The 27,113-nt window shown below is 34.9% G+C and overlaps 1 protein-coding gene across 1 annotated transcript in view; it reads right to left on the reverse strand.

Moving 5' to 3' along the window:
• The window catches only part of LOC140164458 (unconventional myosin-XVIIIa-like), a gene marked incomplete at its 5' end in the record, with an annotated part of 195,480 nt that overhangs the window by 123,382 nt on the left and 44,985 nt on the right, over nt 1-27,113 (reverse strand). Inside the window, 12 exon segments of the mRNA XM_072187743.1 lie at nt 1,422-1,532; nt 2,008-2,208; nt 2,722-2,845; nt 3,595-3,749; nt 5,401-5,528; nt 5,955-6,072; nt 6,758-6,877; nt 7,261-7,350; nt 8,491-8,577; nt 8,579-8,635; nt 9,737-9,865; nt 26,118-26,183. Of these exon segments, the coding sequence (XP_072043844.1) occupies nt 1,422-1,532; nt 2,008-2,208; nt 2,722-2,845; nt 3,595-3,749; nt 5,401-5,528; nt 5,955-6,072; nt 6,758-6,877; nt 7,261-7,350; nt 8,491-8,577; nt 8,579-8,635; nt 9,737-9,865; nt 26,118-26,183 (1,386 nt within the window).

Genomic DNA, 27,113 nt, shown 5'->3' on the forward strand with positions numbered 1-27,113 from the left:
GCATGGCAGTCGGACTCTCCATTGTATTTGATCATTTGTGTATGGAGTGCAATGACGACCCGTCATTGTATTTGTTCATGTGTGTATGGAGAGCCACTCTTGGAGCCCATGGGACTTAGGCTAGGTCCTCAGGTAGAGTCAGGCGCTGTATGTACTAGAAACGCCCATTCTTGATTCTGCGTTCATTCAATGTTAGCATTAAATTTGTATTGCCCGGCGGCCCAGCGTAATGGAAAACCTGAATTTGTTACATAAAAAGAAATGAAAATTAAAAAGGCAAGGTTCCACCTGAGTACATATTAAATGGGTGTAGAATTTTTTTCAAATATATATATGAATTTAGACAAACATACGGGATATAATGAACCTTTGACATGACGCCATGATGACATGATTTTATTGGTCGTTTTATATATCACCTATACCGTGTATCATAATACCAGTATTTGTAATTTTATATATAGAACTAATATTTTGCATCATAAATGCGCAGTTCATATGCACAGACGATTACTAATCTTCACGACTTCAAAATAACATGTTACAAAGCAGGTAATAGGTGCTGGCCTTGTCCTATTGTACTTGTTCATTTGTGTATGGAGAGCTCACTGACCTGTTAATAGAGGTCAATGGAATAGCTTCTTTATGGGGCACCTCTCCATCGGTTTCAGGGCGCAGTTCATTGAACTCAGCGGGATTCTATTGCAAGTGCTTTTATATTATTACAAAGCGGATCGTGGTTATTGCCTTGACAAACCTAATAAATAATTCATACCAGGGATGAATAAATCCAGGGTGCGGACATTTCATTGGTCGCAAACCACCGGGATTCGATACAAGTATGCGTTGTAAATGAATGCGTGAATAAGAGTGTCATCCCCTTGGTGCGATATTTGATTTCTGAATATAAAAGGTGAGAATAAGACTATAAATGTAAGAGTATGGGATAATTTTGATTGTTAATAAATCTAAACGCCATGGTAGACATCAGCAATATCAGGGATTGCCGCGATTCTTGCAGTAGCTTCTATGAATAGAATACAATAGTGGATACAATAGCGGATACAATAGCGGAACAATAGAGCTCTCTTACGGGCAAATAAACCTCGTCGCGTTTTGCTAAATTTCACTTCTTCTTTTTCATGAACTAACCGTTATTTTTTTTTAAACTTGTGGCAAAACTTCGACCGAAGTTTTTAATCCTTGAAAAAGCAATGCATTATCAAAAATGTCCTGTGTCCCCGGAATGACCGTATGTGTGTATTCAATACACTTTGCTGTTGGGTACAAAACAGGTTACTTTGTATAGCATGTGTAAAAGCCTCATACAGAGGACATAGATCCTTGGAAACAGTTCTGTTTAAGGTTTACATCCTGCAATGTACAGACAACCAATACACACATATACACACCATACATACCTTATTTTGACAGCTCCCTCTAGTGCTTTCTACCTCTTCATCTTTTATTTCTAATTCTTTCTGGTGAGCTTGCTTCTGCTTCTCTAATTGCATCTCTAATCTCAACTTGGCCTGAAAATTAAGATTAAATTAAAATAATTTACTAATATCTTGTAATAACAGCCAATTTTGTAATAATTTCTTCATAACTGTTGATTGATATAACCCCATGGGCACCACCAGAACTGTTTGGATTGGTTACAAAGATGTATTGAGCCAATCACAGATATGGTAAGAATAGTCACTACAGCTGAAGGAGATTAAGCTGAAAATTGCTTAGAGTTCTATAAGCTCTATTTTGATTGGTTACTCGGATGATTACATCTTGTAATTAACCAATCAGGGACATTGTAACAAAGGCATTAGTGCCCATGGGGTTAAAAGAATTTGGCAAGAATCAGTTGATTCTTGCTTACTATGTCAACATCAGATGTTGCATGAATTGATGCAGCATTTATCTTGATTTGAAGTATAAAAGTGAGAAAGCTAACGAAAAAGGGGATTTTTATCTCATATTCCAGATAAATTCCAGAGCATTAATCCATACCTGTTCTAACATTTGTATCTGTCCAGCTTGGTCATCTAATTCATCCTCTTGGTCCGCAATTTTAGCTTCCAATGTCCTCTTGGTCTTCTTCAAATTTGCGACCTCCATGACCTCCTTGCTACCATGGGAACCAACATCCAATAACTCCTGGTTGAGCTGATCACATTGGTCCTCCTTGATTTTAAGATCAGTTTTGACATCCTGAGATTCAAATGATATAAAAACATAATAGGTCAAAAAATTGCAAATAAATCAATACGAGTATAATTCACCTCATTTATGTGAGACCCAATTTCATAAAAATGGACCAAGTGACCAAACAAATCATAAGCCTTTAATGTTAAATGTGTTTGGGAGCTTCCAATCCCTCGGTTTTTGTGATATCTACAACCAAATTTGTTCATCACCCATTGGATATCATCTCAATTTGAAGGCTGTAGACCAAACATAAAATCACCTTTTTTCAATATCTTTTTAAAATCAATTATCAAAATTAACATAAAATATTACAATTTTGAGCAAACTCTAGCCTATGCTGAAGATATTGAATGCTTAGACTTGGACCAAGTCTTTGAATAATTGTGTGACTGCAATTGTAAGAAACATGCAAAATTGCATGATTTTTTTGGCAAGTCCTGCGACTCCTTTTGGAAGAGGCCGGGACCCCAAAAGGGTCACGACCCACAGCTAGAGAACCGCTGTATTATAGCATACCTCTACTTGTTGTTTGAGTACATAATTCTCTCCTTCCAGACTTTCCTTTTCTCGCTGTATTCTTTCTTTAGCATTCTTATCATGCTGTAATTCTTGCTGTACTTTGTGCAACTCGCCATCATGTCTAAGTGGAGAAACACATTTACAGGATATTACTCTCACAAAATTGAGCATGAAAAAATTTATACATGTTGGTAACCTGTGACGCATCATATCAAAATGATGCAGTTGTCAATCACTACATGTTCCTTCATTCATGAGAATCAACTCAAAACATTTCAATCCGATCATAATCACGTAATAGAAAGGAGGATTATCAGATTGCTTTTAATTCAAAATAATTTTGCCCAGTCATTGACCTATTTGCTTCACCCACACCTGTGAGATTCACAATTGAAAAGAGCATGTTTGGCTCCATCTCATATTACCCTGACAGGTGTACATATTCCAGTAAGACTTACGTACAACATTGAACAATAACATATCTTGACAACTTGTATCATCTATTGTGCTAGCCCACCTATTCAACCTGTCATGTTGTATCTGACAATGTGCTTGTTCTGATGTGATGGGTTACAAATATTATTTTTGTTTAGCTAATTGAAACTGCGATCAATTCGTTATTTGGACCCAGCTGAAAATGAAATCCAATTCTTTATTAATTTTAGAAAAAACTTCCTCATGTTATACTGTACCAACATCTCGCCAAAGCATCTCTTATTTTCTCTTAAAACAAATGCATTTGTATGATTAAAGCTTATTGTAATATCCAAACTTATTAGTGATGATCCTGTTTTTACCATGAATATGATGGTTAGTCTAAATGATGCAGGGTAAAATATGACTGGTCACCCATTATTTGGGATATCTTACTTTCTCTGTTTCTTTTCCAGATCTGCATTTCTAGTTTGCTGTGTTTCTAGATGTAACCTCATATCCTGAGATTCTGCAATCAGTTTCTGTGATTTTCTCTTCAGTGCTGCCACTTGACGCTTATGCTCCTCAATATCTTCTTGCGCTTCCATATACTATTGAGGATCAAGACAGTAACAAAATATTATAGCAGATTTTGGAAGAGTAAAATAGCACCCTTCCTTGGTTTTCAATTGACCCCATCAAACAAAAAATGTCAGATTTAGTTTTCGTGATAATAAGCCAATGTTTTTCATTGATTTAAACTCCAATTGATATATTCTTTCTCCTGGTTCCAAAATTCTGTGTTTCATTCTCATTTTGTTTTCATTGTGCTTAATCAAATCACACATGATGGCAAGATTAATGCTTGAAGGTTTACAACATACAGACAAAAATTGAAAGTTAAATAAACTAAATTATAATTTTACAAGCTAATATTTACTGAGGATTTTACAAAATATTTAATAAGAATTGTTAAATGATTATACAGTAGTTAAGATATTAATTAAAATGTTGTTAGTTCTTGTGAACAAAGATACAAAAAAAGAAATAAAAAATAATGTTACACCGTGTATTTATTTCCTCAGCAATTATACACTCAAAATTCTTGTTTATAATTCCCCCAACTGAACTCCATAAACATACATACCAATAAATAAATATTATTAATAAATTACTGCTGTTCAATTCTATGTTTTAATTATTATCTTTAACTAGTAAGGAATCTTATCAGAAACAGACGTTCTTTATCTCTGACCTCTTCACAAGGCAATGTAATCAAGAATTTTAATTACGTTTCAATTACTTTATTAGCATGACCTGGTAACTCATGGTTAAGCCCCCTAGGTGATGACCTTTAAGTCTGGCTATCTTCACATTTATTTTATCTACAAATGAAACATTTTAAATTTTGCTTCAGGTGAGTCTTATGGTCATCCAATGAGTCAGTCATCTTAGTTTGCTGGTATTTTATATCGAGGAGTATACATTCCTTATGAAATAGGTGCTAATAAAACAAATCAATTGTATACAGAATCTCATCATAATAGACTCATGATTTTCAAAAATGATGTTAGCAGGCATGAGAATGATCATCCATAAAAAAAACCAAACAAGTTTGAAAAAGCCTGAAAAAGTGTGTGAAATGAGGCTAAAAAGGTCAAAAGTGGACTGAAATTAAAAGAAAGTGTGGAAATTTGGACCACAAAAAAAGCAGGAAATCCTGCAAAAGCAGGAAAATTCTCATGCCTGTGTTAGAAAGGTTGCATACAAAAACTTTGCTTTGAAAATATTCTGAAACCATTTCAATCAAATAAAAATCTAAATTACATATAATTTTTGATAGTAAAAAAAATGTAGATTAAATAACCCTTTGATACAGACATCCTTCTATGCCCTCACTTGATTCCCTTCAACTTTTGTTAGTCCAATGTACTGAATGCCTATCGGTCTCAATGTATACCAAGCTTCTTAGGGATCTATAGACTTTTTCACTGATCCACCATCTTGTCACCAAAAAGGTTCTCCATGCAAGCACCATGAACAAAATGGGCATTTCTTTTTTATATCAAGTTCTGTCACGCAATAATGAAACATGCAAGAATGATTTTACACACTATATACGCACTAGTTAAAAAGCATTGTATGATAGGTGTATGCACTGTCAACAACACAAAATGTGCAAGAAGAACACAGTTTTCAGATGACTGCACAAACGATCTATTGTCCTCTCTTTTTATTTATCAAACTCAAACCAGTACCTACCCTTCTCTCAACAGCTTTCTTGGCAGCTGCCATATTTTCCATCTCTTCCTCATGATCTTGATTGAGACGCTTTTTGGTCAGCTCAACTTCTTTTCTTGCTTGCTCGTACTTAGCACGATAAATTGAATCTGGAATAAAGGATATATTATTATTGGTTTATTATTTCAATCTCCATTTTGTAGAAGCTTCCTGTGGTATTCATTGATGTGAATTGTAGGACATTATTAGTAAGAAAATAACAATCACGAATCTTAAAATTTTCTTCTTTTACAAATATTGCAAGTGGTACTGAATCTTGTATGACTCTTTCCAATCCAAAATTGTTTTTTGAATTGGGTGTTTAATTTTCTGAGCAATTGAAAATCCTTTGTATTTAATCCTGGATACATGAATCAAAATAGAGATTATCCATATGGGAGGAAATAAATTTTGGCATAATATGTCAGGGAAAAATATTATCTGTTGTTATCTTATGAACATTATAAAACATTGCATGTTTTGCATGAATGGATATATGTATAGTACAAAACCAATAGCAAACTTTCTGTACATACCCGATTCCTCATCACTACTTCCCATATCCCCATCCATGTAAGAGGATCTCAGCATCCGTGATTCCATATTCTCCATCTCCAACTTCTCAGCCTTACGCTGAAGACTACCATGAGCAGCCTAAAATGCATGAGTTATAAAATAAATGTGTGAAACTAGCTTAAAAATGCTAAAAAAGGCAAAAAGACAATAAAAATTCAAGATTAAACCTTAATTGTTAACATGAATAGTTATGATGATAGTCATAGTGATTATATATTTGTATACTATTTGATCCTGACTAAGTCAACTACATAAAACCTGAAGGAAGGCTTGCTACTAGTTTCTATATCCATGACAGGATTTGGAAAGTTATGATGCATTTACAATATATTGAAAATGTAAATGATATTGGGCCCATGAGTATATGTGACCAGATCTGGTCCAATCAGGCTAAAGTGGGCAATAATGAAAGATGTAAGCATAAAGTGAGGAGAAAAAACAATAAAAAACATTAGTAACTATAGGTACTGAGCAAGTTAGTAATGGTAGTAACTAAATTTCAAAATTTCTGACTTTAGCCTGAATGGATCAGATTGGGTCACATATATATGTCAGTAACAAAACCAGCAAATATTGGTTTGCCTCAAAGTTTGTGAGGTATCAGCATCGGTCAAAATAGGTATGCACTACTTGAAACTGTCAAAACTTTGAAACTCCAGACAAATGTAAACACACTGCAAAAGAGCTCATTTCATTTCTTTGGCCAAAACAATGGGATCTGTAAATGACTTGTCTACAATTTTGTTAGAATGTGTTTCCTTACCTTCAATTCCTTGAGTTCTTTCTCTAGTCTCATTCTCTCAGCTGTCTCTGCTTCCAGGATCTCTGAGGCATGCGTTGCTGTAGAATGCTCATCAGCTAAGTCTGCAGTTATTTCAGTAAGCTTAACAAAAATAAGGTAGAAAAAACAATTAAGTTCATTCAAATGGTTCATAGCTTTTAAATTGCAACTGAAAGGCAGAAAACATATTCAAATTTTAACATTTTAATGTTTGTATACGCCTGCATGTTGCGTAAAATAACATCAACATTTTCAGCATAAGTTTTGACGCATTCTATATGTCAATTTTAGATGGGGATCTGATCAAGTTTGTTAGCTTCAAATTCAATATATAGCAATGCTCTTTATCTTTTACTGCATAATAGACCTAAATATGTGTTAAACAAACAATTAAACATTTACAGCTACACTTAATATTCATGTGGGGCATCATAAATTACTGAAATTGTAGAAAAATTCACATTTTACCATCATTCAGAACTTACTTTTGATTCCAGTTTGTCACAGTTGATTTTCAAAGTGGTCCTCTCCTTGTCCAGCTTCTCCACTTTAGTTCTTAGTTGTTCCAATTCAATCTGTGAAGGTTAAAGGCCACACAATCAAATTATACAAAGTTTATTTATATTATGTTGCTCCATTCTCCTTTTAAAGATGTATTCTTTTCATATCTTATTTAATCACAACCAATTTTTAAATAACTATCTTTAAGTGAAATCACCAAAACACTCAAATCATTCTAAAAATTATATCATTGTATGATAATTATTATAGACCAACAGCTTGAACAGCTTGATGTGGAGTATCTATTATGCGCTCAATTAACTGCATCACAAAGTTTTAATTGTTTTATGATCATGTTTATATCATGAAACAAACATTTTTCATGTCGCTGGACCCAACAGGTTTTTCTAGCTAAAGACGTATATAAATTGAAAAGATACATATAAAAATTTATTCAAATTAGGTCAATATCAAAATAGGCTTTACAATGTAAGACACCAGTGGTTGTGGTTTGAAATAGTTTGCTGGACATTGCTAGTTATTGTTAATTTGTTGTTGCTGTAGAAAATACTAAGACAGCACACTACTTCCATGATTAATGTTACCAGATCTGTTAAGCACTGGAGAGAGTTTGCTCTATTAAATACACATTTTGGTCAAACTTACTCAAATGGAGACTCACTCTAGCAAAGGTTTGAAGAATAATTGATGACTTTTTTCTCTTTCATGGAAGTTAACAACAATACAGTGGGTATTTAAATGGCATTATTTTTTGGACACATTTTGCAGCTCTGAGATTTGTTTTACATGTTTTAAAAGCATACTCATAAAACCTGACTGGTCCCAAAATATGTGTGTCTGCCTTTAATTTAGTAGTTTTGTATTTAAGTAAGAAAATGGCAAATTGAAACAACTGAATAAAAGATTCAGACTTTTATGCAATCAACAGTCCTTGAAAATTAGGTAACGGTCATGCTGGAGCATTGCTCACAGGACGAAGTGCCCAACTTTTGTTTGGGCCTTGTGGGGGTTTGTTTTACCTTCCCATCACTATATATACCAGTACCCATTTATAGACAATAGAGCTTAAAGGCCTTGTCTAAGCATACAACATGATGGCCAAAGTAGGATTCGAACTCTGAACCTTTTGATTATGAGTTCAAGCCTGTACCACTGTGCCACCGTGCCTGATAGATTATTGCTTATTTACTCACATCCTTCATCTTGAGTTCTTCTTCTGTTCTATGTACATCAAGTAATGGTGTCACTTTAGTAACCAGGCGCCACCATGGCCAGGTGCGAAACGACCATGAACTTGCATACATTGCGTTGAATACAGGTGATTGCTAGTCTCTGGATCTGGAATAAGAACAGTGGAAGTTTAAAATTAAGTTTTAAATACCCTTAATATACCACTAAGTTGGGGACTAGGAAATTGTGTTCAGAGTTATTTTTTACTGTATCATTCATACATACATTCTAGACAGTTCATTGGTTGATTACCATTCTATATTTTTACCATCGACCATTGCCGTTCGATAGTTTTTACCATTCCAACTACCCTTATGTTAAAGTAGAGTGGCAACTTTTCCGCGATTTAAAATACAGAATTCGCGCAATTTTTCCGTGTGTGGTTTTAAATACTAAATTCTGTAACTTTCCGTGATGTAATTTCATTTCCGTGTTCACATTCCATGATTAAAAATCACATTTCATAAATCAAAATTAAATATAAGTGTATGTCTACTCTATGTCTAGTTATTTTAAGGTTGATATATATTAAGACAAACTTCATTTTCATTATTTTTACCAAACATTCTCATTATTTTTTCTTCATTTTTTATTTTCTCAAGGAAAAACATGTTTTCCACAAATTTTTTCTGTGACACGGAAAACATGCCACTTTCTTTTAAAGCAACTGGTGATCCAAAAACATCACAACCTGATAATTAAGTGTACCCCAAGGTTCCAATCCTGGTCCCTTCCTTACCTTGAATGGCTTGAGCTTTCTTCTGGCTAGATACCCTAATATCACCTAATAATTACGGTGTACCCCAAGGTTCCAATCATGGTCCCTTCTTTACCTTGAGTTGCTTGAGCTTTCTTCTGGCTAGATACCCTAATATTACCTGATAATTACGGTGTACCCCAATGTTCCAATCCTGGTCCCTTCCTTACCTTGAATTGCTTGAGCTTTCTTCTGGCTAGATACCCTAATATCACCTGATAATTACGGTGTACCCCAAGGTTCCAATCCTGGTCCCTTCCTTACCTTGAGTTGCTTGAGCTTTCTTCTGGCTAGATACCCTAATATCACCTAATAATTATAGTGTACCCCAAGGTTCCAATCATGGTCCCTTCTTTACCTTGAGTTGCTTGAGCTTTCTTCTGGCTAGATACCCTAATATCACCTGATAATTAAGATGTACCCCAAGGTTCCAATCATGGTCCCTTCCTTACCTTGAGTTGCTTGAGCTTTCTTCTGGCTAGATACCCTAATATCTCAGCTTGGAATGCAGTAATAGAATTGGTGACTTTGACGTCTCTCTGGTCTTCAATTTTACTTAAAGCACCGGGTCTGAAGAAGATCTGCAATACAACAATAGATATACATAGAAATTTCTTGTTAGTTATGAAAGTATAGCAAAAACTACAGCCACTTTTTTACTGCATTTGGCATTTGAGTTCCTATCAATGCATGCATTAGTGAAGAAAAATGTGCATATATATTTTGCAAATTTCTTTTTATAAATTAAGCATATTGCTAACTGTCCAGCGTGTATTATTTTCCACAAGGTCCTATGCACACGCTTGACGTCACACAATGGTGAATGTATAAAAGGAACCATGCAACAGATTATACCAACATCTGATGTACACAATTCCAGCGACATTGCTGCCATGGTATTGATATTGATCACATTCAGGTAAGTTCTAGATAAGCTACAATGTTTGGCACAATTCTTTATGACATACTAACAAACAAACAAAATTCCATTAAGGGGAATAAGTCCAATATAAATGTGAAGGAATTTTTACAGAGTAACTTAAAAAATGCACTATACAATAATTATGGTTAATGTTAAATTTTAACAGGATGTATTTTCCAATTGAGAAAAATAAATTACCCTGTATACAAATAATAACAAATTTAAGATGAAAAAACATCTGTGCACCTCTTCATAAATTTCAGTAAACTTACCAACTTCACATTTTATAATAACTTGCATATCCTCAATCCATCACATTTTGACCAATAGTACATTGTCAGTTAAACATCCATATAAGTTAGTATATCATTACCATAAAATCACATGTGTCAAGTCACTATAGTTCTACCATAGGTGTGCTGACCATAGGTGTGCCTAAGCTGGAGTAAATGTGTCAACTATCTGTAAAGGTGCACAATTGCTATATATGCTCTTTGGGCTTAAAATGTGGCAATATGATGCTAAAAGAAGTGGCAGGTGGCTCTACATAAGTCCAATATCTTATGCTGAGAATGGACAAGTCTGTAATGTGATTTTACCAACATATTTTTCTTTAAATCAACATGGCAACTTAAATCAACTTGGAAATAATATATTACATTTACCCAAAATAGTATGCTTCAAGAGCTGCCACACATGTTTGTTCTGCAGTACTAATTTGTCTCTGAGAATTTGGCTAAAATATATTTTTAATGCAATATTCCATGTGTATAAGAATGTAACTTTTGAAAGTTTCAACCATTTCAAGCTTATTTGAAATGAGTTTGACCGAGTCAGCGTTGGAGAGATGAAGACGGGAATACACATTCTGCATTTGATTTTCAATTCTCCACAAGTACTTTTATGCCTAACACATAGCAACAATCCTTAGTAGATGATCTGTAACAGCCCAATTGTATGAATAAAGACCTAACCTGGCAACTCTATCACACATACTTATCTATCACAATGTATACAGATGATGACAGCATGTGTTTTTAATTAGTCCAGATGTAAACATACTAGTATTGTCCTTAATGAGAGGTGAGCTAATTGACCATACCATTGAGTAAATCATTACGGCCAATTGATTGTAGTATATACTATTGACTTTCTGTGTCATTGACCATATGCTATGCTATGATACCAGCCAGAGAGAAACAGAGAGGGTGAACATCTACATGCATTATCTTCAAGATATATGTGACCCCCTACCAATCTGAAAAAGAGCTCACTTTTTTCTGTAAAAAAACATTGGAAATCAGTCATTTTTTGAAGGAAAAATTCACAAAAGGTCCACTTTTTTTAGGAATAAATTTTGAAATCAGCACCTTTTTGAAGGAGAAATTCACAAAGATCCACTTTTCAATTCCCTGCCCCCCCCCCTAGAAAATCCTGGCTACAGGCCTACTTATACCTCTTACTGGGCAGGCCAGCTCTACCACTGGAGATCATTGAGGTTCAGGTTTTCTTCCCGGTCTTCTTTTGGCCCATTTAACACCAAATTTCTCTTTGATTTACAGGTAAAAATATAAAATTACCATTTTGTGCATTTCATAGCATTTCATTGAAATCTCCTCTCTAGCCTGGTATGTATTTGCCACTGAACATACCAACCAAAAGGATGCACACCAGAACATCTATACAGGTTACCTTCCCCCAACACCGACTCTAGACTAGAGTCCGAAGTTTACCGTTTTCTAAAATCCATTTTCTGTGTTGTAATCCGTGTTGTAAAGGTTGTAAATCCATGTTTCATGAAGGTCACGTAGGCAGAGGCACACAATATGCTCTGATTGGAATATTCTTATGCTAATAGATCAACTGTTACAATGTTTGGAGGATATAGGGGGTTCATACTCTGGCAAAATACTTTTATTTCGGTATTATTAAACAGTATTTTTATCATAAAAATTGACACACACAACTCATGATTGTTTTTAACATTTATTTTTTTATCTTTTAACAATTTCTGTCACATTATACAAATATGTGACATGATCAAGGGGAATGAGTCACATGTCGGCCCTGGTCAAAAATGAGTTTTTCACAGGTTTCTAAAGAGGACATTTAGAGCTTTCAGAAACTGAAAACCCCATGTTGATACGTCTTTTCTTTGTGAAGTTACGTTAATTTATCAATCGCTGAAAACAATATAAAACAAAAAAAATTTAGCACTTTCTTTGCCAATATCTCAAAATCAATATTAGCGACATCCGACTCATTTCCCTTGATCGTGTCACATATGTCATTTTCCGTGTTCTACCTCTGATTCCGTGATTTTTATCCGTTTTCCGTAAAACGGAAAACTTCGAACTCTACTCTAGACACACCCTGAATATTTTGCTGATATTTTCTTACATATTCAGCCCAAACCAGTTCCCTAAGACCTATCCCAATCAGTTTCATACATCAGTCCTATCTGCAGAATACAAATCTTCACATTGTCAACTTTAATCTAAATAAAATATAATGAGGTTACTGTGTAGCTCCTTTTACTAATTTTGGTGAATCTCATGATTCCAAGCAAAATGTTGAAGAAGCAAATAATACATGAAGAGAAATTAGCATGGTTTTTGTCAGGTTATATAAAAAATAGAAAACACATTTGACCTAAGGTAAATACATGATGCAGATGTTGGTAACGTGCAACAAGGTGATAAGTTGGTCAATTAAGCAATGATGTAATATAAGAACTTTGAAACCCATCTCTGTATCAAACAACTTAAATAGTTTCTTCAAAATGTACTAAAATGGTGTGTTTTGCAACATATATATATTTTGTTAAAGGTGGGTGGTCTGATTTGTACAGTGTTTTCTGCCTTACAGATGACTATCACAAACACAACCGACCCGGATTCCAAGTTTTGATTTAAATTGCTTCAGCTGTTTGGATATTTAAGCAAAAACATGTAACTGCACAACAACCCATAGAACAATATGGGTTGGATGAGGCTACAACTATTTGTTCATTAAACATCAAAAGAAAACATATCTCAGACATAGATTTTACTGATGTTTGTGAGAAAAATATTGAAATGTGTATTTATGTTCTTGATTTTTTTTTTTTTCGATTGGAAATCCAATTTGCTCTGGTTTGGGTATCAAAATATGTTTTGATTAAGAATATGATAGCAACAATACCAAATTTTATCTCAATTTTTATTTTTTCCAATAAAGAATCCAAATTTTTTTACTACATATATATAAATAAAGTGCAAAAGTTCATAGGGCTTTACATTTGCTTTTCTCTACTCCTTTTGAAATTCACAAAATCACATACCAGTCAAATAGACTAAGTTTAGAGCAGGCAATTAATTACAGTACTCAATTATTTCATCAGAATAGATACTTACACAATGCAAATGTAATTGTATCACATATGACACAATGAAGGTGATCAAAAAAGGAAGAATTGAAATTCATTTGTGATGCAAACAGGAGGATAATTACGGTAATTAGAATATCAAGAATATGGATAAACCTGTGCAGCCCATATGTTTCAATGCTCTTATTTTAAACGGACTAAACCCACTGCACTGTTTTCATGCATCTGAAACCTGTGTTACAATGACTTACCATTGACTTGAAGTTCAGTTCAAAGGTAATCATATGTTTATAGTTGATAGTAAACATAATGAAATGGGATCCAAGTAATGTTCTACTAAAGTCTAAAATCTTACTTGATTTCATTGACCTGTAATGATATTGGAACTTGAAAAACAAGAAATTAAGGCCTATAATTTGCCCCGGTAATTTGCTACATTTCCAAAGGTTTATTCCCACATGAACACAACTGTTTACAGTATATCATTTTACTATCTTCATCATAAGCTTTATTATCTTCATCATAAGCTTAAATGAACTTTTACACATGAGAAGTTCATGGAGTTAATTACCCATTTCTTGAAAGTGTAATGCAATCACTACTCAAACAGAACTAACTCTGAAATGCTTTGAAGTGCTTATCATGTGTTGTTATGTTGTTCTAAGAAGGTCATAGTACGAAACATCTGCTAACCTATATGAGATGACACACATGCTATTAATGCAAGTGATTCTTTTCAACGCAACTTTAGAATCTGGTAAACCCTCTGATTATTTTTAAAACGTTGCATATACTCACAGTATAACACACAGCTCATGGGTGGCATAACATATTGTAATACCTTAGCCATTCTTTTTTTCATTTTTATCAAATTATTTCTTGAATATTTGACAAAATCTCACAAATTTAAATTGCATCTGTTAATGAACCACCAAGCTGCTAAACTTTGAAAAGCTTACTATATAACTTTTTTCAGGAAATACCAAGTATGATGTTAGTACATGAAGAGAGAAAAAGCAAAATATCTTCAACAAAATTGAACAAAAATGAAAAATAGTTTACATTGTATCAACTATATAGCCTAGCTGATTAGGTAAAACAACACGCCTACCTGCTCATGGTTATTTTCTCCTAATAAACACTTCAGACACTAACATCCCTTCCTGACCTTCACATCACTGACCACACTGACCATATGATCAAGCCGACAAGGGACCAAGCTATGAACAGCATACCCCAGGCTGCATACCTTGCATGCAGCCTGCCAACCCCTAGGAAATCATCCAGAAACTACATACATACAATGCAATTGATCCCTGCCTTTGGAGTGTGGCCAATCAAAGGGATAGATCACAACATACTTTGTACTTAGTGTAGCCCGCTGGCCAAATGGCATGACATCTAGGGCAGCATGTGGCTGACACATAAACTTTGCTGTAACTCAACTGTTTGTCAAATGGCATATTTTCACACAGGATCTATGATAATAACATATGGGGAGGGGGCCATGAAGGGCCATAACTAGAGGGGGAGGTGAGGGTGCTAGTACTAGCAGGGTGCACTAGATAAGCCAAAGGAGTGGGCCCAACTAAATAAGACCATAATGAAATATGGTTACAAAGCGGGCGTAGCGCAAGCATTGGGAATTTTTTGTTGAAATTTTTTGAAAATGAAGGCCCAATTGAAGCCATATAGTGAGTGCACCTTTTTCACTGTTTATTGCAGTGTGTATTGAAATGTGTAAGGCCTACAGGTGTCCCAAATGAATACCACTTTTGTAAAATCTATATACAGGAGGATGTCTGGGGGATGTGCTCCCTCAGAAAAAATAAAAAAAGGAAATGAAGGCCTAATTGAAGCCATTTGGTGCACTTTTTTACAGTTTTTGGTTATTCATACACTCTTAGGCCAAAAAAAAATTGTTTGTTTGTCCACGTCCGACCGACCGTGCACTCTGGTCCCGACCGTGTCTCTTTTTTTAATTTTTTTATTTGCATTGAATGTGCTAGTAAAACAGTGGTTAGTATAAATTTAAAGAAAGAAAATGTAAAGAAAATGAACAGTATAACATGTAGAACCACCAGTAAAGTGCTGTGTGTTTTGACTTATTTACCAGTCTTCAAATTGTCAGTTTCAATAGCAATATCTGTAAAAAAAAATTTAAAATATCCGACCTACCGACCCAACTGTTTCATAAGCCTCTATGGACAAACAAACTTTTTTTTTTTTTGGCCTTAGAGTGAGAACCAATCAAAGCAAATGTTAGAAAAATGCCAGGAGTGTATTAATTGTGTAGACTTGCACTGGCACACACTTAGCGCACTTACGCACACATTTGTATCGCATAGGATGGAGTCATTTTTCTTGCGGGTTGATGCATTTATATTTGGTCACATTTTCCAACATTTTTAGTGACAATTTTGTAATACAAATAGCACAATTTTTTTGGATCAGTTTGCAACATCCCCCTAGCCAAATATACACATCCACACCAAAAATTAAAGAGTCCTCCACCCCTATCCCCAGGATGACATTCACTCTATTATCATTTGGTGAATATGCATTCCTGTTTTCATTTTTAACTCGGTTCACCATGACAGTAAATTTCCACACAAAACAATATGAAGTAATTTAAAACCTAAAGGTTTAGTAATTAGAAACAAAGTAACAAGTAAGAAACCCAAGTTACTATGTATTAAACCTGGCTGCAGGGTCCAATTACTGGTACACAGTATCAACAAAATAAGCAAAATATATAAATGGTCTATGGTGTGCTTTGGGCCATAGTGGTCAGTAAATTACTGTAAAGTGTGCTGAGGCTTGTGTAGGGCTAGAAATGCAGCAAGAATATGAGAATTGATTATCACAAAGATTTTCCCGAGTAGATAAGCGTGAATCCAAGTAAATTCTCATAAAAATGAAGGAAGACGGAGAATCAAAAGATGGAAAATTAAATGATTCTAAATGGATTCTCGCAGCATGTAACAAACTTCTAGCCCTGCTTGTGGAGGGTTTTCATTTTCTTTTTTTTTTCTCATAAATCAAATGCATGTGTAAGTCAATTTCATCAGCAGCCTCTCATGGTACAGCCTAAGTACTGTAGAAGTTGAAATTTTTGTGGAACACTAATTTTTACACATTGTGCGCTCAACACAGTAACCGTGTAAAAAAAAAGAGTCAAAGTCTCAAAAGTGCAAAATTCATGTACAAAGTAGTTAAAATTCGGCAAAAGTGTGAAATATTACACACTAAAATTACCATTTTTGCAGTAAGGGTCCTATTATAATAGACAGTTGTTAGTTACCATAATAGCACTTTTCTGATGTTATTCGCACTCACAATTTGTGCAGAATAATGTGTGATAAAGGTGTCAATGGGTGACAGCAAAATAAAATATGGGGTCACTGTAAGAGACAGAATCAGAAAGCAGGGGTCTCTGTGACCCCACATGCCTGGCATCCATTTGCAGTGCACAACCACACCCTCCCCTAATTATGCCACTTACCGAAACGATTTAAACAGCAATGTGGCCCAAAGTCTCAAAAAATGTCTGACATCCCTGGCGTAAATAAACTTAGCTTACCAAGAGAGTTGCAACAGCAATGTCACCCAAGTCTCAAAAAAAGTCTGCTACTCCTGGTATAAATATCTTTATCACTGAATAATATTCAGAAAACCATCATATTCACAACTCCTTACATAAAGACTACTTTCAGAACCTTTACATGTTTCACTATAAAAGAAAGCTCTTCAGAATAATAGTTGCAGTATGCAAATCGAGTAGTGTAAGGGGCAATCTAATAGCACCAATAATTGCATCTAGAGTCGTATTTCTCACTAAAAAGACTCCATGGTTGCTCCATGAATGAATGGATGGTAAGACAACCCTAATACTATTAGATGAAAAAAAAAGATTTAATTTTTAAATGAATAACATCTTGCGCACAGAGTTGGTCTTAAAATAGAGCAACAAAAAAAAGGAAAAAAAATGTTTATCATATATGGAAGGCCTACTGGTATTATAACAGTAGGTTAGTTAACTTAGTTAACATATCCTTTACATAACATAGCTATTCTAAGCCCATGAAACATTGGGCATGTAGCCAAAATTTTATTTTGCCTGTATTGCCTAAAAGTGTGACCAGACTAGCTGTGTCGAATCTGATCGAACAAACTGTGAAGCTCCATGGTTGAATTAGCTTCAAAAACAGTATCTTTGAGCCATAGAGGATACACCCCCTATAGAGGATGCCCCTTACAACACAGAATTAAGGGGTCTTATTACACCCCTTGTGATACAAAGACCTCCACAGTAAGTCATAATGTACTTGTTTGTGTGAAACTCCATGGTTAGAATGTGGTTGTATGAAAATCAACAATTGAAAACAAGTACACTTGGGTTATACAACAGGGGGTATTTAAAACCTGTGTGTGTGTCTTGGAGTATGGGGTGCATTTATAAGTCCTGTAAAAGAGAATGCACCCTAAAATAGCTTGATAATAACCGAGGACACCCAGCAACTGAAGACATCCACAGTAGCTTATCCATACCAGCTAATAATATTGCAAACAATGTAACAGTGCATATAAGACCTGAAGACCATATCTTGTTTGCTGGTCTTGGTTGAATAATAGCTTAGCTTTGGGTGTGCAAGGTCCTTTTATAGGTCCCTCATTTGCAGGTCTTTACCAGAAGGAGGGGCATGTGCGGGGTGAGTGTGTGCATGCCTGTTTCAATACCTGTCTGTAACTAATCCTCATAAAATTTCTGACAAAATGGTCCTGACTTATAAGCATCATTTTTTTCTATCACATTGCACATCAAGACCTTGGCTTTTTCATCAAACAAAACTGTGAACACTTGGTGTTATATTTCACATTATTATGATAATATGAAAAATTGAGTGGTAAAAATACATGTTTATAATATTCCCTGTTTTTATGCATGCAAAATCATGCCTCTAGTTATAGTAATAATAAACAGAACAGTCCCTATAATTCAATAGTCCCTAATCAATATAGTATTAATAACATAGTAAGTCGTAACATATCTGTATAGCTTGAAATTTCAAATTGATGCCTGGATGCGAACATATGAATTAATTGATACATTTTTTACTCCTCTAAGATATAACCCTGCTACTTTCTACAAAAAAATATAATAATATCATCAGTTTCCACTTACCACACACTTATGTTACAATCCTCAAAATGACCAACTTTCAAATAATAATCCCTCACACATGTTACCCTTATAGCATAGACAACATCCTAATGATTTCATCCAGTGTTGCCACAGCAACCGCCACTGATGTAGCTCAATTTTCAATCAAATGAGGAAAAAAACACCCAAAATCCTAATATTTGGGTGCTATTACCCCGGGCTATTACCAGACCTAGTGAAACATCACCCAATTGGGTGGATCACCACTTGATATTAAATTATTATTGCACTCCTACTTTTACTGGTCCATTCAAGTGGCCATAAAACACTTTTTATAAAGCTTTTTTACGAGTCTCAAAAACCTGTGAAAATCAGCTTTTAGGAAAAGAAATCACCACTCAAGCTTACTAAAAAGAAAAAACAACTGAGTCTTGAAACTTGCAAAAAGTAATCAAATTTTGAGCATATGCAGCGTTTGTTTTCAAGGTACTGCAAATCATCAACCTCATGAGACTACTAGCCGATGATCCACCTCTAAGAACTATTTTGATTGGTTAGAAAGAGGGCTACATCATGTATTAAGTTAATCTGAGATATTGTTAAGAATAGTCAGTAAAGCTGAAGGGGACTAGATGTAAAATTGTGCAGAGATTTAACAGCTCTATTTTGATTGGTTACTCAGATAATCATATCATGTAATTAACCAATCAGGGACACTGTAAGAAAGGTGCTCATGGGGTTAAAAGTAGCCCAAATGGGTGGGTAAAATGCATTGTGTGCAATCCTGCTTCTTCAACTGACTGGAAAATACCCTGGCCCACGAACTACCAATAAAATCAATACAACTTAGGAGTACTAGCCTAACTCAATAAGAATACAATGCCTAATGTATTGGATAATTCCAGCACTTAAATGTAACAGTAAACAGAAGGGTCTCTAGCTCCCTTAAAACTATAGTTTTCTGTGTGTAATTTGCACCCTGGGATGTGGTTACCTAAACTATATCAAATTTAAAGTTGCAAGAAACAAATATTGACTTCACAACTTGAATGAATGGATTCTTTGAAAGTATACTGTTGAAAAGCAACTGTGGAGATGTTGTAGCTAAACAGCACTATGCTGGAATGTGAAAATAATTTGGATTGATCCTTCATGTAATTATTTCGTGCCAGCTAATCCTAACACCTTAACTGTAATCCTAACCCTAACCTTAACCCTGTGTAAAATTACAGGAAGGAATAACCATAAGTTTGGTTTAGGTAGGATGGTGCTGCTGAGAATGTCAAAGTGGATCCATCAGTATATCTATTGCATTTTGACCCATTGCTGTACTGATACTCTATAGTAAAAGTTGCTGGGCAAATTTAACATAACTACATAAATTGCCAGTTTTTACAACTCAAATTTCAATAAGCTACAGTGAGGCCAAAAATTGCAATATTTTCCAGGGGTAAAAATGAGAAAACTTGGAAAAAAATTACCCATACATATACCTCAATTGGTCAAGAAAAAGGGGCTGTTGATATGTATACCACACGGCCAAAAATGTGACCAATATTTGTGGCACATTCCTGTCTGGTCATTTGTACTAATTTATCTGGTTCGCTTTATATGGTTTGCTTCATGTTTTGCATCATTTTGCATATTAAATTAATGGGATGAACAAATTGTTATCTTGAAGAATCATTTCCATTTGCTTCAAGTAAGGTCATTTTGAACCAACAAGATTATTCATAACCTTATTCAGAACCCTCGCTTCCAAATAGTTAACATAGTAAAGGACACATTAAAACTAAAAAGTTTAACTTGTTTAATTTGTTGAATGAATTATGTAGCTTAAATTGTGATATAAAAATCATTCAAACTTTTGCATCAGTGTACCAAAGTTATGAGTATGACTGACAATGAAATTGGGAAAAATAAACATTTTTGAGATTATTGACCCAATAGTAAGTCAAAGTTAATTCAAAAATTATATTAACTTTCCTAAATGCCTGGAATTGTACTAATGACACCTGAGAATGACACATTACAGATGACAAAATGCTATATTGGCCACATGAGGGCGCTATCAATCTTGAGGCCAAGGGGCAACAGACAGCTGTACAATAGCTCCACTTAACTATTATAATATAATCAACTTTTTTTAATGCAAAAGTAATTTTGATGTTTTGTTTGGCACTGTATAGTCTTTTGTTCCCACTTGAAGGATATAGTAATTCAATTGGGACAAATTTCATGATAATAATATTTTGATTATATTTTGATGCCAAATTTAGTTTCAAAATAAAATTTCATTATTGAACTGACCTTACCAGGAGATCTCAAATAGCATAAAAACACCTTTAAACCGGGTCCTCTGTTGGGGGGGGGGGGTTATGGACACGTCCACGGACGGTTGTAAGTATCCAATCCCCCGCAACGTGTGTAAATGAGGTCCACGGTATGTCGATTAATTGCTGATGTGTGCATCCTCGGTTAGATAGGATTTAGCAAAAGAGAGGAAAGTTAAAAGTCAAGGTCCTCGTTTGATGGCATTTACAAACAGGGGTGTGTGTGGATTTTTTTGATTTTTTTACCCACTTTGTATAAGAGCTCACACATTGGCAAATGTAACATGAACACTAAATTAAAAGCACATACCCTTATTTGCTACATAATGAAACCTCATAGTCATATATAGTTTTGTCTAAACTTCAACATGAAATTTGATGTGCCTAATCGTATTGGAACATAATTAAATCTGTTATTTGATTAATTTCATTAAATATAAGATAGTTGCATTGTTGTAAGAATTGTACAGGTATTTGCATATGTACACAGCGGAAATACTCGCCAAGACATATTTTAATTGTGCCAGGCTTTTGCAAATGAAAAACAAATCTATGTTAGCAGAGCATTATTAAGAAGGCAAATAAATAACCCACAGGTATTTTATTCAAAAAACAATATTTCTGGCCTAAAATTGATTGGCAAGATATACTTAAATCGTATAAAAGGCAGCGATGTAAATTAGAATGATTGGATTTAACATAATTATTCTGTCAATTCATCAATATTTTTGATCGAAAGATCCAAATGAAATAGCATTGTTAAAGCTTGAGCAAAAATAGTGTTAAAGAAATCAACAAATTTGTCAGGGCCCACCTCAGAGTACTATAATATGATAACTAATAATAATAACAATCTTAATATAGCGCCTGCTGCAAAAGCCTCTAGGGGCGAGTTTCCCGACAGGAGTCTTATTAAGCCGTAGTCTTAAGGTGGCCTTGAGGCTACTAAGCCTAGCCCGCTCTCGAAGCCCGAGTCTTAACTCTAGCCGGATTTCTTCAACGCAAATTCAACCTAGTCTTAGTGGCCTTGTAGGCTTAACGCTTGACAACCTCGTCCCTTTCAACCAGCGACTTAATTGTATAGGCTGTTGGAGGTAGATGTACATAAGCTGTGGTCCTCACGGTTTACCGTACTAACAAGGTTGCCGCCTCATTATCGCAATGTTCCCGGCGCAAAGACTATAGCCTGGACCAGCGGTCTTGTGCTTGGGCTTATACCGTATACAACTTGATGCAAGAATATTGTGTCTGTTTTTGTGTCTTTTATGTATTATTTTATTTCCACTTGACTTTTTTATGAGTCCAACTTGTATGAATGATACGTCTATGCTTTATACTCGTGATTTTTTTCTTTGCATCCCAAAAAGGGTAAAACTGTAAGCATAATGGAAAGGAATCTGTGATTCCCCTAAAAAGGAAAGCAACCAACGTGCTATATACTGCTGATATCAGTAGTCTTCTCAGATCTCACATGAAGTTATCTGTTGGTACAATATTTATAATTATTTAAGTAGAAGATATAGCAATATTATATGCATCTTATCCGGAAATTCAGTTTTAATACTGCATGCATTATTGTTTCGTGTCAAATATTTACTATATCTTAACCAATTTTGTCCTTCTTCTATTGTATTAAATTGATGTCCAACCTGGTATAATATAGGCATTCCAAAATAATATTGTAATAGGCCTACTTATGAAAAGTACGAGTATGACACTATTAAGGCTTGGATAGGGACAGGTGGTATCATATAGGTCTTCATGATGATGATGATGATGATGATGATGATGATGATGATGATGATGATGATGATGATGATGATGATGATGATGATGATCATGATGATCATGATCATGATGATCATGATGATGATGAAAGAATTTTTTAAAATTATATTCGTTGTTAAAAAACCATCATTCAAAATGAGTAGGTCTTATGATAGCAACAGCTACTTAAAAAAATTCAACTAACTCAAATGAACACTAAAATAAAATGCTGAAATGTTCAACTAAATCGAACAATTAGGCCTACTTACCCACAGTGGCGTAACTAGACATTTTCATTTGGGGGTGGGGTGGGGGAAAGCGGGGGCAAACATAATAAATGAGGGGCAGGCATCGTTCATGCTGTTTGGGTTTGTAAGGGGTGGAGTGGGTCTGAGGAGTTATGGGATCTGCTTGGCATGTGTCCCCGGAACATTGGCGTAGATTTCTTTTGACATGGGGGGGGGGGAGGTGGGATTGAAAAATAATGGTACAAATGCCATATTTAAGGTATTAAGCTGGTGACATATAGGCCAATGGTACAAAGGTGGGATAAATGCAATTTATTTAACCTTAAAATTGAGTTTTTAAGGTTAAAATGACCAAATAATGAGGTTAATTAATAACTCTCAGAAGTAGGCCTAATTTACCTTTTTTTTATGGGGGGCAAGAGCTCCCCGCTTCCCCCCTAGTTACGCGACTGCTTACTCATGTTAATTGAAAGACCGTCAAAAATATGAAAGATAAACTTTGCGTTACAATTTAAATAATTTGTAAATTGAAATAGACCAAGGCTTACGACCTAAGACCTGCTCTGAGGCAGGGCCAGGAAAAGCCGCTGTAAGCCTGGTCTAACAGGCTTGCGTGAGACTACGGCTACAGAAGACTGATTTCGAGAAATGCAAATTTTACTGAAGCCCGGGCTAATCCTACAAGCCTGGCCCACGGGCTAACTATGAAGCCTCGAGGCTATGGTAGCCGTGCTTGGGAAATCGTTTTCAGTTAAGCCTGGTCTTACGACCTCTTAAGCCTTGAGGCTAGACAAGCCAATTGCTAAGCCACCCGTCGAGAAATTCGCCCTAGGTGTTTTATACCACAACAGAACCATAAATACACTATTAAACTAGAGCGGTTACCGCACCATAGCTGAACCATGGGGCTTTGGCAGTATATTGTGGTACATTAATGGTACTTAATGACCTTAAATGAATATTAAATTATTTTAAACATGTTTAGAATGTCATAAGGATCATTGCATTTAAATTTCAGCTCAATTGGAGCATTTTGAAAACTTGACCTTTGACCCCTTTATGACCCCTTAATGACCTTAAATGAATATTAAATTATTTTAAACATGTTTAGAATGTCATAAGGATCATTGCATTTAAATTTCAGCTAAATTGAACCATTTTGAAAACTTGACCTTTGACCCCTTTATTGACCCCTTAATGACCTTAAATGAATATTAAAATATTTTAAACATGTTTAGAATGTCATAAGGATCATTGCATATAAATTTCAGCTTAATTGGAGCATTTTTGGTTGAAATGACCTTTTTTGACCCCTGTGACCCCTTGGATGACCTGACGTTAGGAAATATTTTTTATCATATTCTTTACTTCTTTTTCTTTCATTTGACACCACTTGGGGGTTCATACCTTCGTGGCATTTAAAGATATGTCCATTTTAGACCAAATGGTTGGTAAGTAAGTAAGTAAGTAAGTAAGCAAGTAAGTAAGTAAGGGACATACACTAATATAGGCTGATACCATTTCATGGTTCAGCAAAAAAATTATCTAATAGATAAAGAAACAGTAATACAAATGGTAATATCAAGACTTAAAATACAGTGTCAAAAGATACATCTTGTGACTTCAAATTGTTTTAACATGTCAGTTGCTGCCAGGAAGGTTGTGGGAGAGGACACTCTGTTTTCAAATTTAAGTAAAAACAACCGGAAACACAAACAACCTCAATGAAAACCCATACACAAATTTGGCTAGGGAGGATGGCACTAACTTGTTGTACTAAAGAGACAAAGCTTGACTGACAACTAGTCTGATTTACTCAAAAATAGAAATCTGACGACACTATCGTTCAAATCCGACACTATCATTTGAATCCGAAGGCATGCTTCCTTTTGAACTAAGAATCTCCATTGGCATAAACTTCACACCAACAGCATACAATAGTGCAGTCATGTGCAATGCAACAACAACAAACAATGTGCATATTAACCTCAGAACACAAGTCTGTCTTGTATACAAGATAACATTGAAGGGCACACCAAGCTGGGGGGATTTTAAAATGACTTTACTGGGGCAAATGTGTGAAAAGACGTGAACATTTGCAATTTTAATGCTAACATGGGCCAAAATTAGGACATTTTTGACCTAACACCGTACCAAAGGAAGATGCACATTACATTTTTAGTCAATTTTGTCCTGGTATTTCGAGCTGGGGGCATCATGCTACCCTTCCACCAGTTGATATACTTCTGATAATATTCCTTTGACATCAAGATGAACTGAACCTATTTACAGCTGGTCATACTATACATGTAGTTGGGTCAGTGCGAACCGGTTTGAATCCGCCAGATGCACTGGTTTTTTTTCTGGTTTTTTTTGTTTTTCAACGTTTGTGCGCTAGCTGCTCTGCGGAAAGATTAAAATTCGTTCTCTCTTATACATTCAAGCAAACCCAGTTGACATATAATTTGTTGTATTGCCATTTTCTCTATGTACAGTTGTATATAAACTAGTACAAGCATTCTATGGGGTTAAATACATTTTAACTTGGAAATGCGATGAGTTGGGATGAGTTGCGGCAAAAAGTAATCAATATATCAGCAACACACCGCATCGCAAAGCAATTGCGGCGTAGTATGAACGGTCCTTTAGCCATATAGTTTCTTGCTCATGACAAGTTCAAATCTCTGAAATGTGTATCTTGGCGCGAAAAAGCTGACTTACTCATTCCAGGAGTATGTTACTACATTGGTATACATTTTAAACATTTGCAACAACAACAATGCAAACATGGAGGTAAAGTGTGCTGCAGTAATGATGGATCTCTGCATGTCCTTTAATGTATTTTGTATGTATCTTTCGGTTTAGGTTCCCAGTTGATTTGTTAACATAAAACCACCACAGAAAATTAGGATCCCTGATGCTTTAACAAAAGCAATGAGTTCACTACAGACAAGATATGGTATAATTTCCATGTTTAAGATTACAAAGTCATTTGTTCCCAAAGATGTGCAAAATGAAAGTTGATTTCTTACCTGACTGAGTCCTATCCTGAATGAAGATGGTACAATGTCAACCTGCTTCATCAAGTCCTCCACCGCCTGAAATCACAACAAACAACAAATAATGTGAGATTATTCATCACATATGATATAAAATTGGCCAAAGTTTAAGCAATACCAGCAAATAACTTTCAAGCATATGCATCGGATAGAATATCAACTTTGATCTAGTTATTAATCAACAAGCTGAACAATATGCCTTATGATTGTTATTGAGTAGAACACATGCACAAGTTAACTAAAGACTATCTTCACTGAGAGGACAAATGTTACTGTAAGAAAATCTTAACCACAAAATGTATATAACAAACACCTTAAAATTTATTTATACAAAAGATGCACCAAGTCTCGCTTTTTCAGAACAGAAAGTCTGTAATGAAATGTGAATCAACTAATTCCTTTGCATATTCAATTTTCCATACAATAAATAGTAACATATCTATGAATGGAATCAAAACCTGATATGAAACTCACATTTCAAAAGTTTGTAGTATCTACTATCCAATTTGGTTTTGATTGGGATTGCCATTCAGCATGAGTCATTTCATTCAAGCAAAAACTGCTGTTTTCTAGTAAGCTTAATCATAACTATTCTAGTAAACTTTGGCACATATCCATGAATACTAATAGACCAAGGTTATCCATAGTTTAACATGAATACTAAATGTAATTGCACTAAAAATCCAAACGGTTCATTAATACAGCAAAAAAAAACATTGTTTGCTTGTCCTCAATCACTGATTCTGGGGTAAGGTCAATAAATATACTTCAAATCCCATAAATCTAGTTACAAATTAGGTTTAATGTGAAAATTCAAGCTTTTATGGGAGTTATAGATCAACTGAGGTATTCCATTTCAAATCAATACACATATGCAGATATCAAATGGAGTCACTCTTTCAGGTAACCCCATTTACAATTGCTCAACAAAACTAAATTCTGCACAGCCAACTGTATTTTTTTCAGCCT

This window comes from Amphiura filiformis, chromosome 1, assembly GCF_039555335.1.
Source record: "Amphiura filiformis chromosome 1, Afil_fr2py, whole genome shotgun sequence".
In the NCBI taxonomy this organism is placed as follows: domain Eukaryota; kingdom Metazoa; phylum Echinodermata; class Ophiuroidea; order Amphilepidida; family Amphiuridae; genus Amphiura; species Amphiura filiformis.